General features: G+C 36.5%; 1 protein-coding gene across 3 annotated transcripts in view; it reads right to left on the reverse strand.

The window, feature by feature from the left end:
- The window catches only part of LOC111147962 (ubiquitin specific peptidase 34), a 244,462-nt gene that overhangs the window by 165,559 nt on the left and 61,325 nt on the right, over positions 1-17,578 (reverse strand). For all 3 annotated transcript variants that reach the window (XM_022504268.1, XM_022504269.1, XM_022504267.1), the window contains exons 4-6: positions 16,013-16,063; positions 15,705-15,854; positions 1,029-1,096 (exon numbers count right to left, since the gene is read on the reverse strand). In XM_022504268.1, coding sequence (XP_022359976.1) covers positions 1,029-1,096; positions 15,705-15,854; positions 16,013-16,063 — 269 coding nt within the window. The remainder of the gene's footprint in view (positions 1-1,028; positions 1,097-15,704; positions 15,855-16,012; positions 16,064-17,578) is intronic.

Genomic DNA, 17,578 nt, shown 5'->3' on the forward strand with positions numbered 1-17,578 from the left:
AATTAAGTCTCAAAGTTCTCCCAGTCTTTCACATCTCCGTTAATGATACAGCACAAAAGAGAAATTGAGGTGGGGCGCTTAAGTGATGCCCACCCCCTTTAAATCCCAGAATCACCAATCCTATTCACTTTATTTTCGCTTACATCAATTCAATTTTCAAAATCACCATAAGCAATCCTTGCACCAGTAACCATCATACCATCATTCCTTTCCAGGACTACTACGCTAACCTTTCAACTGGTCTCCCAGCTTCTACTCTGACAACCCTACAATTTATGATACATTTAAAAGCCGAAGTCATCTGCTAAATCATCATGACTCACCTGCTGAAAAGCACTGAATAGAATCCCTTTGCTAAAATTAAATCCAAACTCTTTATAATGGCTTTAACATCCAAAATAACCTGCCCTTGCTTATCCAACCTCATATCATAATTATTCCTCCCTACACGTTATATTACACAACAGTCTGCTTCTACTTTAATGTCCCATTCTTTCCAACTTCAAAGCTTACATCCTATATTCCTATACAGAGTCTGCACAAAAAGAGAAATCTTTTCTTCTCTGCTATATCCCCAATGCCTAGAACATAATATCCTTGTATATCTTTGTTGACTGCATAAGGTGGACTACCATGTAAACACTGTGAACCTCTTTATACATTCATGTAAAAGGAAAAAAAAGGTCCAGAAGAATCTGGCTGGTTCAGTTGCTGGAACATACAACTCTTGATCTAGGTAGTGGTTTTGAGTTTGAGCCCCATGCTGGGTGTAAGTATTACTTTAAAAAAAAAAAAAAAAAAAAATTTTTAAGAAAAAAAGGTCCAAAATAAATTGCTTAAAAGTAAATATTAAATATGAGCCTACGTGAGCATAAAAAATATTACACATCAAACTGTCAATTAAAATTTTCCCTAGAGGATATGAGTACAGTACAAGGGACTTTCTAACAACATAATTCTACACTATGTTAAGAACTATTTAAATGTATTACATTGTTAATCAAGAGGAAAAGATTTTATAAACTTACCTAATAACATAGGTCCTAAAAGGGATAATGTGCTGCATGACAGCAGGGATATGTAGCCATATTCTAATCTATAAAGAAACAAATATGACATTAATGTATAATGATTATGTGAAATACACATAATACACATCACTGTAACTACAAACAAGAACACTAAATATTTTGTTGGTTTTAAAACTATATACATTTTTACATATTTTAAAAAGAATAAACTAAAAAACAGGATTATACACAAATCAGGTGAGTAACCTATATACATTTTAAAATATACATAGTATCAATCTAGTGAATGTTACCTTCTTGCTCAAAAGGGAGTACTATCTACCTATTCTGGTAATATCATCTTACTACAGGATACTCTACACCTCTTCCTATGAAAGCAAACACAAGTACCATAGCGCTAAATTAGCTTTTTAATAAATAACCTTAGTTTTTAATAAAAAATCTTTCTTCCTTCTAAAAAATACCAAATTACCTGTGATTTCTAGTCATTTCAATATCCAACTAAAGGAAATATATTTTATAGATTACAGTATCAACAATTTACTGAATTAAACTCTTAATGTAAGTACTAACCTAAGAATTATAATTTTTTCAAAATATGCTTACTTTATAGTTGTAGTCTCATAAATAATGGCTTAAGTATCAGGAAGAACAAAGATCCTAAGCAAATTATCAAATAACAAGTTATAATACTAAGTCTTACCAAAGGCAAGGACACAGAAACAAATTTGGAAATAAAAAATGTATGGCTCCACTCTAATCAAAAATACCTATTTAAGTTTTATAGCAAACACTATACTAATGGTCTAATGTTAAAACTTCTCCTTCTGGGGACACCTGGGTGGCTCAGTTGGTTAAGCAGCTGCCTTCGGCTCAGGTCATGATCCCAGCGTCCTGGGATCGAGTCCCACATCAGGCTCCTTGTTCTGTGGGGAGCCTGCTTCTCCCTCTGCCTCTGCCTGCCACTCTGTCTGCCTGTGCTCGCTCTCTCTCTCTCTCTCTCTGACAAATAAATAAATAAAATCTTTAAAAAAAAAAAAAACTTCTCCTTCTAAGATTCAGAATAAAACAAGAACGCCTTTAATTCATATTGATCAGAAGGTCCTAAACAGTACAAAAAAAACTAAGTCGTTACACTAAAAAAGAAGCACTGGGCGCCTGGGTGGCTCAGTGGGTTAAGCCTCTACCTTCGGCTCAGGTCATAATCTCAGAGTCCTGGGATCGAGCCCCGCATTGGGCTCTCTGCTCAGCAGACAGCCTGCTTCCCCCTCCCCCTATGCCTGCCTCTCTGCCTACTTGTGATCTCTGTCATATGGACAAATAAATAAAATCTTTAAAAATGAAGCATTAAAACCAGTATCACTTAACAAAGCAGCAGAAAAATAAATTTTATTAAAAAGCCACTTATAATTGCACCAAAAATAATAAATACCTAGGAATAAACGTAACCAAGAAAATGAAAGACCTATACTCTGAAAACGATGAAACACTGATGAAAGAAACTGAATATGACACAAATAAAAAAGATTCTACATTCATGGATTGGAAGATGGAATTAATACCAACGAAATGGTCATAAGCAATCTACAAATCCAATTCAATCCCTATCCAAATACCAACAGCATTTTTCACAGAACCAGAAGAAATAATAATTCTAGATTATTATTATTATTATTTAGAAATAATTCTAAAATTTGTACGGAACCACAAAACACCCCAAATAGCCAGAAAAATCTTTAAAAATAAAAGGAAAGCAGGAGGCATCACAATTCCAAACTTAAAGTTCTATTACAAAGCTCTAGTAATCAAAACAGTGTAATACTGGCACAAAAACAAACACATAGATCAATGGAAGACAAGAGAGAATCCAGAATTGAACCCATGAATATATGGTCAATTAATCCACAATAAAAGCAGCAAGAACATACAATGAGGAAAAAACAAGTCTCATCAATAAACAGTGTTGTGACAACTGGACAGCCACATGAAGAATGACAATGGGCCACTTTCTCACACCATACACAAAAACAAATTCATAATGGATTAAAGAACTAAATGTGAGATCTAAAACTTCTCAAAAAAACATAGGCAGTAATCCCTTGAACATCAACCTCAGCAATATTTTTCTAGATATGTTTCCTTAGGCAAAAAAAAAAAAAAAAAAAGCAAAAATAAACTATTCTGATTACACTAAAATAAGAAGCTTTTACATGGCAAAGGACACCAACAAAACTAAAAGACAACCTACTAAATAGAAGAAGATATTTGCAAATGGCGTACCTGATATTTGTTAATATCCAAAATTTATAAAGAACTTATACAACACAAAAAACAATCTGATTAAAAATGGGCAGAGGGCCCAAACAGACATTACTAATGATGTTCAACATCATTACTCATCAGGGAAATGCAAATCAAAACCACTATGAGTTATCAACCTTATACATGTCAGAATGGTGAGAATCAAAAAGATCAATTAAGTGTGGTGAGGGTGGGAAAAATGATGGTGGGACTTTAATCTGTGCAGCCACTGTGGAAAGCAGTATGGAGGTTCCTCAAAAAATTAATTCTACACACATATGCATGCATACACAATAAAATATTACTCAGCCATAAGAAAGAATGTTATCTTCCCAAAATAGGGAATGGTCCATGAATGGACCTACAGAGTATTATCCTAATGGTCCATGGTCCATATGTCTACACACACATGCATGCATACACAATAAAATATTACTCAGCCGTAAGAAAGAATGTTATCTTCCCAAAATAGGGAATGGTCCATGAATGGACCTACAGAGTATTATCCTAAGTGACATAAGACAGAGGAAGAAAAATACCTCATGATTTCACTTACACATGGAATCTACATATCAAAACAGGGGCACCTGGGTGGCTCAGTGGGTTAAGCCTCTGCCTTCGGCTCAAGTCACAATCTCAGGGTCCTGAGATCGAGCCCCGCTTTGGGCTCTCTGCTCAGTAGGGAGCCTGCTTCCTCCTCTCTCTCTCTGCCTGCCTCTTTCTGCCTACTTGTGATCTCTCTGTCAAATAAAAAAATAAAATCTTAAAAAAATATATCAAAACAATGAATATCAAAACTAATAATGCTAATAATAAAACATAAATATCAAAGCTAATGAAAAGCAGAAACAGACCCATAAATACAGAGTATTGGTGGTTGCCAAAGGGGAGGGAAGTGGGGTGATGGACAAAACAGGATAAGAGGAGTCGTAAATACAGGCTTTCATTTATGGAATAAGTAAGTCACAAGGATAAAAGATACAGCATAGGGAAAATAGTCAATCATATTATATTGGGGTTGTAGCATGGTGATAGACGGTAGCTACACTTATGGTAAGCATAGCAAAACATATGGACTAGTCCAAGGACAATGTTATATACCTCAAAAATATGACACCATATACCTAAAACGTTGACAGAAGGGTAAAGAAGAGATTTAAACTTAAGCAGAAAGTAGTAACATTATATGTTAACTATAATGGAAACTAAAATTTTAAAAAATACAACCATTAAAATAAACTTAAAGGGCACCTGGGTGGCTCATTCGGTTGGCTGTCTGACTCTTGGTGTCAACTCAGGTTGTGATCTCATGGATTGTGGAATCAAGCCCATCACTCAGTGGGGAGTCTGCTTGAGGATTCTCTCCCTATGCCCCTTCCCCACTCAGTGCTCTAGCTCACTAAAATAAATAAATCTTTTAAAAAAACTTAAGTGACCACCAACTTGATACAGACTGCTATATGCAGAAGGTGTTATATACAAACCAAAGGGCAACCACAAATCGAAAACCAGTAATATGCAAACAATAAAGTGAAAGGAATCCAGCTATATCACTAAAGCCAACAAACAATGAAAGAACACCCATCAGTAGTAATTTAATAATAGAGGACTTTAACACTCCACTTACATCCAAACAGAAAATCAACAATCATACAGTGGCTTTGAATGACACATTGGACATGGATTTAACAGACATTTTCAGAACATCCTATCCTAAAAGAGAATGCACATTCTTTTCAAGTGCACATGAACATTCTCTAAAACACATACTAGGCCAAAAACCAAATCTCAAAAAATTAAAAACAATCAAAGTCATACTATGCATCTTTTCTAACCACATTGCTATGAAACTAGAAATCAACTACAGGAAAAACTCTGGAAAGGACACAAATACATGAAGGTTAAATAACATGCTACTAAATAACGAACAGGAGTGCCTGGGTGGCTCAGTGGGTTAAGCGTCCGCCTTTGGCTCATGTCATGATTCTGGGATCCTGGGATCAAGCCCCGTGTTGGGCTCCCTGCTCCAAAGGAAGCCTGTTCCCCCACTCCCACTACCTCTGCTTGTGTGCGCTCATTCACTCTCACTGTGTCAATAAATAAATGAAATCTTTAAAACAATCAATGAAAAAAAATCAGAGAAAAAAAATACACAGAAACAAATGAAAATGAAAACACAATAGTCCAAAATCTTTAGGGTACAGCAAAAGTGGTTCTTTTTTTTTTTTTTTTTTTTTAATTTTATTTATTTATTTGACAGAAATCACAAGTAGGCAGAGAGGCAGGCAGAGAGAGGAGGAAGCAGACTCCCCACGGAGCAGAAAGCCTGATGTAGGGCTCGATCCCAGGACCCTGAGACCATGACCTGAGCCGAAGGCAGAGGCTTTAACCCACTGAGCCACCCAGGCGCCCTGCAAAAGTGGTTCTAAGAGAGGCGTGTATACGGGCACCTGGCTGGTTCAGTCAGTGGAGCATACAACTATTAATTTCAGGGTGTGGGTTCAAACCCCATTTTGAATATAGTGATTACTTAAAAATAAAAGCTTACAGGGCACCTGGATGGCTCAGTCAGTTAAGCATCTGCCTTCAGCTCGGGTCATGATCCCAGGGTCCTGGGATCAAGCCCCACATTGGGCTTCCTGCCCAGCAGGGAATCTGCTTCTCTCTCTCCCTCTGCTCCTCCCCCAGCTCATACTCCCTTTCTCACTCTCTCTGAAAAAATTAAGATCTTTAAAAAAATCATAATAGTTTTTAAAAAATAAAATTTATTAAAAATTTTAAAGAGGAAAGTGTAGAGCAATATACACCTACCTCAAGAAGTCTGAACAATCTCAAACAACATAACTTTACACCTAAGGGAGCTAGATAAAGAAAAAACAAAACCCAAACCCAGGAAAAGAAATAAAAAAGATCAGACCAGAAATAAATGATATGCAAGCTAAAAAGAAACAACAGAACAGAGGAAACCAGAAGCTGGCTCTTTTAGAAGGTAAACAAAAGTGATAAACCTCTACAATGACTCCTAAAAAAGAGAGGACCTAAAGAAACAAAATTACTAATGAAAGAGAAGAAATAACAACCAACACCACAGAAATACAATTTTTTTTTTAAGATTTTATTTATTTGACAGAGAGAGATCACAAGCAGACAGAGAGGCAGGCAGAGAGAGAGAGAGAGGGAAGCAGGCACCCTGCTGAGCAGAGAGCCCGATGGTGACATAAGACAGAGGAAGAAAAATACCTCATGATTTCACTTACACATGGAATCTACATATCAAAACAGGGGCACCTGGGTGGCTCAGTGGGTTAAGCCTCTGCCTTCGGCTCAAGTCACAATCTCAGGGTCCTGAGATCGAGCCCCGCTTTGGGCTCTCTGCTCAGTAGGGAGCCTGCTTCCTCCTCTCTCTCTCTGCCTGCCTCTTTCTGCCTACTTGTGATCTCTCTGTCAAATAAAAAAATAAAATCTTAAAAAAATATATCAAAACAATGAATATCAAAACTAATAATGCTAATAATAAAACATAAATATCAAAGCTAATGAAAAGCAGAAACAGACCCATAAATACAGAGTATTGGTGGTTGCCAAAGGGGAGGGAAGTGGGGTGATGGACAAAACAGGATAAGAGGAGTCGTAAATACAGGCTTTCATTTATGGAATAAGTAAGTCACAAGGATAAAAGATACAGCATAGGGAAAATAGTCAATCATATTATATTGGGGTTGTAGCATGGTGATAGACGGTAGCTACACTTATGGTAAGCATAGCAAAACATATGGACTAGTCCAAGGACAATGTTATATACCTCAAAAATATGACACCATATACCTAAAACGTTGACAGAAGGGTAAAGAAGAGATTTAAACTTAAGCAGAAAGTAGTAACATTATATGTTAACTATAATGGAAACTAAAATTTTAAAAAATACAACCATTAAAATAAACTTAAAGGGCACCTGGGTGGCTCATTCGGTTGGCTGTCTGACTCTTGGTGTCAACTCAGGTTGTGATCTCATGGATTGTGGAATCAAGCCCATCACTCAGTGGGGAGTCTGCTTGAGGATTCTCTCCCTATGCCCCTTCCCCACTCAGTGCTCTAGCTCACTAAAATAAATAAATCTTTTAAAAAAACTTAAGTGACCACCAACTTGATACAGACTGCTATATGCAGAAGGTGTTATATACAAACCAAAGGGCAACCACAAATCGAAAACCAGTAATATGCAAACAATAAAGTGAAAGGAATCCAGCTATATCACTAAAGCCAACAAACAATGAAAGAACACCCATCAGTAGTAATTTAATAATAGAGGACTTTAACACTCCACTTACATCCAAACAGAAAATCAACAATCATACAGTGGCTTTGAATGACACATTGGACATGGATTTAACAGACATTTTCAGAACATCCTATCCTAAAAGAGAATGCACATTCTTTTCAAGTGCACATGAACATTCTCTAAAACACATACTAGGCCAAAAACCAAATCTCAAAAAATTAAAAACAATCAAAGTCATACTATGCATCTTTTCTAACCACATTGCTATGAAACTAGAAATCAACTACAGGAAAAACTCTGGAAAGGACACAAATACATGAAGGTTAAATAACATGCTACTAAATAACGAACAGGAGTGCCTGGGTGGCTCAGTGGGTTAAGCGTCCGCCTTTGGCTCATGTCATGATTCTGGGATCCTGGGATCAAGCCCCGTGTTGGGCTCCCTGCTCCAAAGGAAGCCTGTTCCCCCACTCCCACTACCTCTGCTTGTGTGCGCTCATTCACTCTCACTGTGTCAATAAATAAATGAAATCTTTAAAACAATCAATGAAAAAAAATCAGAGAAAAAAAATACACAGAAACAAATGAAAATGAAAACACAATAGTCCAAAATCTTTAGGGTACAGCAAAAGTGGTTCTTTTTTTTTTTTTTTTTTTTTAATTTTATTTATTTATTTGACAGAAATCACAAGTAGGCAGAGAGGCAGGCAGAGAGAGGAGGAAGCAGACTCCCCACGGAGCAGAAAGCCTGATGTAGGGCTCGATCCCAGGACCCTGAGACCATGACCTGAGCCGAAGGCAGAGGCTTTAACCCACTGAGCCACCCAGGCGCCCTGCAAAAGTGGTTCTAAGAGAGGCGTGTATACGGGCACCTGGCTGGTTCAGTCAGTGGAGCATACAACTATTAATTTCAGGGTGTGGGTTCAAACCCCATTTTGAATATAGTGATTACTTAAAAATAAAAGCTTACAGGGCACCTGGATGGCTCAGTCAGTTAAGCATCTGCCTTCAGCTCGGGTCATGATCCCAGGGTCCTGGGATCAAGCCCCACATTGGGCTTCCTGCCCAGCAGGGAATCTGCTTCTCTCTCTCCCTCTGCTCCTCCCCCAGCTCATACTCCCTTTCTCACTCTCTCTGAAAAAATTAAGATCTTTAAAAAAATCATAATAGTTTTTAAAAAATAAAATTTATTAAAAATTTTAAAGAGGAAAGTGTAGAGCAATATACACCTACCTCAAGAAGTCTGAACAATCTCAAACAACATAACTTTACACCTAAGGGAGCTAGATAAAGAAAAAACAAAACCCAAACCCAGGAAAAGAAATAAAAAAGATCAGACCAGAAATAAATGATATGCAAGCTAAAAAGAAACAACAGAACAGAGGAAACCAGAAGCTGGCTCTTTTAGAAGGTAAACAAAAGTGATAAACCTCTACAATGACTCCTAAAAAAGAGAGGACCTAAAGAAACAAAATTACTAATGAAAGAGAAGAAATAACAACCAACACCACAGAAATACAATTTTTTTTTTAAGATTTTATTTATTTGACAGAGAGAGATCACAAGCAGACAGAGAGGCAGGCAGAGAGAGAGAGAGAGGGAAGCAGGCACCCTGCTGAGCAGAGAGCCCGATGTGGGACTCGATCCCAGGACCCTGAGATCATGACCTGAGCCGAAGGCAGCGGCTTAATCCACTGAGCCACCCAGGTGCCCCCAGAAATACAATTTTAACAGAATATTATGAAAACCTATATGCCAACAAACTGAACTGAACAAATGCATAAATTCCTAGAAACATATAACCTACCAAAACTAAAGCAGAAATAAATAGAAAATTTGAATAGACTAATTACCAACAACGAAATTGAATCTGTAAAAAAACACAATTCCATGATGAGATGGCTTCACAGATATTTCTACCAACCATTTAAAGAATTAATACCTATTCTTCTTAAACTATTCCACAAAACAGAAGAGGAATGAAAACTTCCAAATTCATTCTAGGAGACCAGTATCACCTTGAGATAAAAACCTGATAAAAGGGGTGCCTGGGTGGCTCAGTGGGTTAAAGCTTCTGCCTTAGGCTCAGGTCATAATCCCAGGGTCCTGGGATCGAGCCCCGCATTGGGCTCTCTGCTTGGCAGGGAGCCTGCTTCCCTTCCTCTCTCTCTGCCTGTCTGCCTACTTGTGATCTCTGTCTGTCAAATACATAAATAAATAAAATCTTTAAAAAAAAAAAAAAAACTCATAAAGACACCACAAAAAAAGAACTAAAGGCCAACAGTTCTTATAAATATGGATGCAAATATCCCCAACAGTATCATTAGCAAACCAAATTCAACAAAATATTTAAAAAAAAAAAATCATACAACACCAATCAAGTGGCATTTATTCCCAGGATGCAAGATGGCTCAATATTCGTCAATCAGCATGACTCATCACATCCATAAGAGAAAGGAAAAAAACCATATTATCATCTCAGTAATGCAGAAAAAAGCATGTGACAAAGTACAACATCCATTCATGGTAAAAACCCTCACCAAAGAAGGTCTACACAGAACATATCTCAACATAATAAAGGCCTTATATGAAAAACCCACAGCCAACATCAGACTGAGTGGTGAAAAACTTGAGAGCTTTTCCCCTAAGGTCAGGAACAAGGCACGGAAGTTAACTCTTACCACTTTTACACATTTTGTAAAAAGTCCTAGCCACAGCAGTCAGACAAGAAAAAGGGAAAAAAAAATAGGGCATAGAAATTGGTAAGGAGGAAATGAAATTTTCACTATTTGCAGATGACATGATGCCATATATACAGTACCCTAAAGGCTCCACCAAAAGACTAGAACTGATAAATGAATCCAGTAAATTCAAAAGACATAAAATCAACATACAGAAATCCACTGCATTTCTATACACTAATAATGAATCAGCAGAAATTGAAATCAAGAAAACCCCATGTACAATTGCACCAAAAATAATTAAATACTTCTTAACCAAGAAGATGAAAGACCTATACTCTATAAAACACTCATGAAAGAAATTCAAAACAATGCAAAGAAACAGAAAGACATGCCACACTCATGGGTTTGAAGAACAAGTATTGTTAAAATGTCCATACTACCCAGAGCAATCTACAGATTTAACACAAACCCTACACAAACACCAACAGCATTTTTCATGGAACTAGAACAAACAATCCTAAAATTTGTATGGAACCACAGAAGACCTCATACAGCCAAAGCAATCTTGAAAAAGAAAAACAAATCTGGAAGTAAAACAATTGCGGGTAATACAACTTCAAACTGTATTACCAACCAGTAGTAATCAAATAGTATGATACTGGGGGCACCTGGTGACTCAGTTCATTGAGCATCTGCTTGATTTCCATGTGGGTGATGACCTCAGGAGTGAGACTGGGCCTACATCAGGCTCTGCGCTCCGTGCAGTCTGCCTGGAATTCTCTACCTCCCTCTCCCTTTGCCCCTCCCTTGCTCGTGTACTCTAAAATAAATAAATAAAATCTTAAAAAACAAAACAAACAAAAAAAAAACAGTATGGCACAGACATAAAAACAGATAAGTAAGTCAATGGAATAGAACAGAAGTCCAGGGGCACCTGGGTGGCTCAGTGGGTTAAAGCCTCTGCCTTCGGCTCAGGTCATGATCCCAGGGTCCTGGGATCGAGCCCCGCATCAGGCTCTCTGCTCGGTGGGGAGCCTGCTTCCTCCTCTCTCTCTCTGCCTGCCTCTCTGCCTACTTGTGATCTGTCTGTCAAATAAATAAATAAATAAATCTTTTAAAAAAAAACTTATTAAAAAAAAAAAAAAGAAGTCCAGAATTATACTGTCAATTATCTTCCACAAAGAAGAAAAGAAGATACAATGGGGGAAAAGACAGACTCTTCAACAAATGGTGTTAGGAAAACTGGACAGCTACATGCAAAAGAATGAAACTGGACCACTTTCTTAGACCACACACAAAAATAAATTCAAAGTGGATTAAAAACCTAAATGTAAGACCTGAAAACCATAAAAATCCTAGAAAAGCACACAGGCAGTAATTTCTCTGACATCAGCCATAGCAACATTTTTCTACATATATTTCCTAAGGCAAAGGAAACCAAAGCAAAAATGAACTATTGGGACTACATAAAAATAAAGTCTCTGCACAACAAAGGAAACAACCAACAAAACTAAAAAAGGCAACCTACCAAATGGAAGAAGACGATTGCAAGTGAAATATCTGATAAAGGGTTAATATCCAAAATATATAAAGAACTTATACAATTCAACACACATACACAAAAAAAAATCCAATTAAAAATGGGCAGAAGATATGAACAGACACTTCTCCAAAGAGGACATATAGATGGCCAATAGACACATGAAAAGAAGCTCAACATCACTCACCATCAGGAAAACAAATCAAAACTATAACGGGATATCACTCACACCTGTCAAAATGGCCAAAATCAAAAACATAAGAAACAACAATTGCTGGTGAGGATGCAACTGCTGGTAGGAATGCAAACTGGTACCGCTACTGTGGAAGAAAGTATGGAGGTTCCCCAACAGATTAAAAAAGAACTACCCTAGGATCACACTAGAAACTACCCTTGTAATCACACAACTGGCTATTTACCCAAAAAATGAAAACACTAATTCAGAAGAATATATGCACCCCTATGTGTTTATTTTTTTTTTAATTTTTTTATTAACATATAATGTATTATTAGCCCCAGGGGTACAGGTCTGTGAATCACCAGGTTTACACACTTCATAGCACTCACCATAGCACATACCTCCCCCAATGTCCATAACCCCACCACCTTCCCCCTCCCCCCTCCCCCAGCAACCCTGCACCCCTATGTTTATTGCAGCATTACTTACAATAGCCAAACTATGGAAACGGCCAAAGTGCCCACTGACAAATGAATGGATAAAGATGTGGCACATACAGAATGAAATATTACTTAACCATAAAAAAGAATGAAATTTTGCCATTTTCAATGACACTGATAGAGCTACAGAGTATAATGCTGAACTAAATAAATCAGAGAAAGACAAATACCATATGATCTCACTCATCTGTGGAATTTAAAAAACAAAACAAATGAGCAAAAGGGGGGGGAGACAAAACCAGAGACTCTCAACTATAGAGAATTTATGTTTATCAGAAGGGATGAGAGTGAGGAGATGAAGGATATAGAGGATGGGAATTTGTCATGATGAAATAAAATAAAATGATAAAAAAAATTATTATTGGGGGTGCCTAGCTGGCTCAGTCTGTAGAGCATGAGACTTGTGATCTCAGGGTCATGAGTCTGAGCCCCACACTGGACAGGGAGCCCACTACTTCAAATAAAAAAATAAATAAAAATAAAAATTAAGAAACAAAAGACATATAAACACCTATACAGAAACAGAAAAATAGGAGAGAAATTTAAGGACATGTAAATAAAAACACATTTACCATGGTTACAGATAAGGAGACTCAATACTGCAGAGATGACCATTCTCCCCAAACTGATCTACAGAATCATGGTAACCCAAAAGGTTTATATGTAGAAATCAGGTGTTGATTCTAAATAGAAAGATCCATGAGGAGAAAAAACACTTTAAAAATGACAGAGTGATGGAGCACCTGGGTGGCTCAGTGGGTAAAAGCCTCTGCCTTCAGCTCAGGTCATGATCCTAGGGTCTTGGGATCGAGCCCCACATGGGGCTCTCTGCTCAGCAGGGAGCCTGCCCCCCCCCACTCTGCCTACTTGTGATCTCTGTCAAATAAATAAATACAAACTTTAAAAAAAAATAAAAATAAAAATGACAGGGTGGGGCGCCTGGGTGGCTCAGTGGGTTAAAGCCTCTGCCTTTGGCTCAGGTCATGATTCCAGAGTCTTGGGATCGAGCCCGGCATCAGGCTCCCTGCTCGGGGGGGGGGGCCTGCTTCCCCCACTCTCTCTCTGCTTGTCTCTCTCCCTAGTTGTGATCTCTGTCAAATAAAAAAATAAAATCTTAAAAAAAATAAAAATAAAAATGACAGGGTATGATGAGGTAATGCACAGATAGCATCTTGCCTATAATTAGCAATACTGTATAGCATAATTGAAAGTTGCTAAGAATAATCCTTAGAAGTTCTCATGACAAGAAAAAAGAATTTTGTTAACTATGAATGGAGATGAATGTTAATTAGATTTATTGTGACAAACATTTCACAATATATACTAATACTGATTTGTTACATTCTATACCTCAATGTAATATTATATGTCAATTATATCTTTAAAAAAAGTAGAAGAATGACAGGAAGGTAGAACTTGTTTTCCCAGACAGCAAGTCTTGCTGTCTCTAAAAATTATGATGTACAAATAGCTAATTATTGGGCAGAGACAATGTAATATACTAGAGATCCCAGACCCATGGACATACAAAGACATCTAATTTATAACAAAATGGTACTGGGAAATGAAGGAAGGCCTGTCTTTGCTAAAGTGTTAGCACCAATGCTTGTTTCTAAGAAAAAGAAAATTAGGGGCTCCTAGGTGACATTCTTGGTTTTGACTCAGGTCGTGACCTCAGGGTCTTGAGACTGAGCCCACATCAGGCTCCATGCTCAGCAGAGGGTCTGCTTAAGATACTTTGTCCCTCTCCTTCTGCCCCTCCTGCTCATGCTCTAAAATAAATTAATAAATCTTTTAAAAAAAGGGAAAATTAATCTTGTTCCATCACTTACACCATACACAAAAATCAGTTCCGACTGAGCTGTAATCAAAATGTGAAACAATAAAACTTCCAGAACACAGGAAAATAACTTCATGATCTTAGGATAAGATCTTAGGATAAGAAAGACTTCATCCACAAATGAAAACATAATCTTAACAAAAAACTTCTCTGATAAATGACAAATCATTAAGATTAAAGAGTAATAATAGCTCTTAACAGAAGAAGAATGAAAAGCAAACCACAGTGTGAAAGCAGAGACTAGCAATATGTGTGTGTCAGACAAAAGATCTGTATATAAAACATGTAAGAAATCTGCACCCATCTGTAAGGAAAAAGCAGACAATGTGATTTTTTGTAACAGGTAAAAGACCTGAACAGGTACTTCTCATAAAATAACCAAATAGTGAATATGCCTATGAAACAGTGCTCAATTTCATTACAGTCATACCTCGGAGATACTGCAGGTTCAGTTCTGACCACCAGAATAAAGCTAGTATCACAATAAAGCAAGTCAAATTAATTTTTTGGTTTCCTAGTGCACATAAAAGTTGTGTTTATACCACACTGTAGTCTATTAAATGTGAAGTAGCAGGTCTAAAAATAATGTACAAATCTGATTTAAAATTCTTTATTGTTAAAAAATGCTAACCATTGCATGAGCTTTCAATGAGTTCTAATCACTGATCACCATAACAGATATAAGAATAATGAAAAAGTTGGAAATGTTCCAAGAATTACCAAAATGACACAGACACAATGGGAACAAATGCTGTTGGAAAGCACAGGTTGCCAAAAACCATCATTTCGTAAAAATCTCAGTCTCTGAGAAGCCCAAGGGGGGAAAAAAAAAGTATCTCTGCTTCCGTATCTATTATGCTTCACAGTAATGGACATTCACAACATATAAAATCATTAATCTCTTTACAAATGCAAAAAAATGTTATGAGGTCTTACAGAGGAAAGTTTGGCACACTATAGTAGTACCCTAAGCTAACCGTCTTTTTAAGTAACTAAAAATCTAAAAAGCCAAAAATTTCCCAGACAAGGAAAATTAAAATCAAAGTAGGACTTCTGTGAACAGCTACCTATCATATATTTTAAAGAGAAGTAGTAAATGGCTAAATTTACTTATTTAACTTAAATTCATTAACTTATACAAATTCAAAAAAAAATGTATACAAATTTCATTTTTATTACAAGACCTTTTTAAAAAGACTTCTATACTCAATTTTTTCAAAATATAATTCAGAAAAAATTATTGTACATGCACCAAATGACTCAAAACCTATCTTTCTTGGACATAAAATTCATGTTATTAAAATCTTAGACATTATTCCCAAGATTAAAACCAATTCCAAACAATACTTACATTAGATACAACTGTAATAAATGCATGTGCTATAAGAAATGGCAATGTTTCAGGAGTTCCATATTCAAAGCAATCCTTCATGAGAGAAAGACCATTTTTCCCACAAAACAAACATACATAACGAAGCAAATGCAACGGTACTTCTACATCCTGAGGAAAAAAAATATTGTTTAAAACTCATCAGGAATAATTTTCATTAACAACATGGAAAAGATACCAATGAGACATAAAAATAAACTCAAAGACCTATATGAACAAAAAAGCAAATTTTCCATAAACCTGAGAATAAGAAAAACATAAATACTTACATTCATATCACAGAATGCCCCTAGTATGTTGCTTTCTTGGGTTGATATATCCTGATTTACAAAAAAAAAAAAACAAAAAACCACACACAATTAGGTTACCCTACAAAAAAATAATCTCTTAAAAAAAATACAATTTTCTGTGTCAACTATAATAAAAATACAATATTCTAAAGACTGAGTTTATAAAACCTGAAATTGTTTTGCAAATGTTTCTCATCATGAATAACATTATTCCTAACTGAAACTAGTTAAGGCTCAGTTCTAAAATATATTTCAAGCCTCTCTAAAGAAATCTTTCTAAGCCATGTACTATGTATTATTTTGCCTTTTTAAACAATAATGTTCCTAAAAATAACTGGGATAACTGTTACAAAAATAGATTATAACTTAGTTAAGTGGTTCTAAAACCATGCTCTGGAATTCCCCAGATGTACACTCCCAAGTACCCAATGTGCTTTGTATACATATGATTTAAACTACTTGAAAGCATATTCATCCATTGCTGGTAAGAACAGAAACTGATAATGACCCTGTTTGAGGACAACTTGGCAGTATCTATCAATATTTAAAACGCACATTCCCTTTGACCCATCTTCTGGTTATTTATCCCAACAACTAACAAAGGTAGTGCTGGAAAATGTTTAATGATGCTCCCTGAAATTATAGTATCTCAAAGTTAGAAACAAATACCCATTCATTGGATGCATAATTAAATTACAGCATAACCATCCAGTATCTTTTTTTTTTTTTAATTTTATTTATTTATTTGACAGAGATCACAAGTAGGCAGAGAGACAGGCAGAGAGAGGGGGGAAGCAGGCTTCTTGCTGAGCAGAGAGCCCGACGTGGGGCTCGATCCCAGGACTGGGATCATGACCTGAGCCAAAGGCAGAGGCCTTAACCCACTGAGCCACCCAGGTGCCCCAACCATCCAGTATCTTACGCAGCTTTCAAAAATAGGGTGAAATGCCATGAAGGATCTTTTTGAGATGACTGAATGGTTCTATAAGTGGAATGTGGTAATGGTTATGTAACTCTGTACATTGACTAAAAATAATTAAATTATATACTTTAAGCAACTGATTTTTATGGTAAGTTATTCCTTTAAAAACTAAGGTGGGCCCACATGTATAGGCATAGAAAAAGAATTTTTACATTTTTAAAAATCAGGATTTATGAACACGATCTGATTTTCATTACTTTTTATGTGTCCAGAAATAATCTGAACTAATTTCCTAACTATGTTTTTTTTTGAGATGGAGAAAGAAGACAGGTTCAAGGTCTATTATTTGTATATTCTGTCATTTTTAGTCACACTGAAATTGTTACTTTTATAATCAGAAAGCTGGATACTTTCACCTGAAAAAAGTTTTGCCAAAGAAACCAGTCATTCACTGCTGTTAAATGCTTTATTTAGGTCATATTGCAGAAATAAAGTTTGAAAACAAATGATTGAGAGCATCATATAAAACTTTCACATTTCCGGGGCGCCTGGGTGGCTCAGTGGGTTAAGCCTCTGCCTTCGGCTCAGGTCATGATCTCAGGGTCCTGAGATCGAGCCCCGCA

The sequence above is a fragment of the Enhydra lutris genome, unplaced genomic scaffold (genome assembly GCF_002288905.1).
Source record: "Enhydra lutris kenyoni isolate GAN:26980312 unplaced genomic scaffold, ASM228890v2 scaffoldscaffold18, whole genome shotgun sequence".
Lineage (NCBI taxonomy): Eukaryota > Metazoa > Chordata > Mammalia > Carnivora > Mustelidae > Enhydra > Enhydra lutris.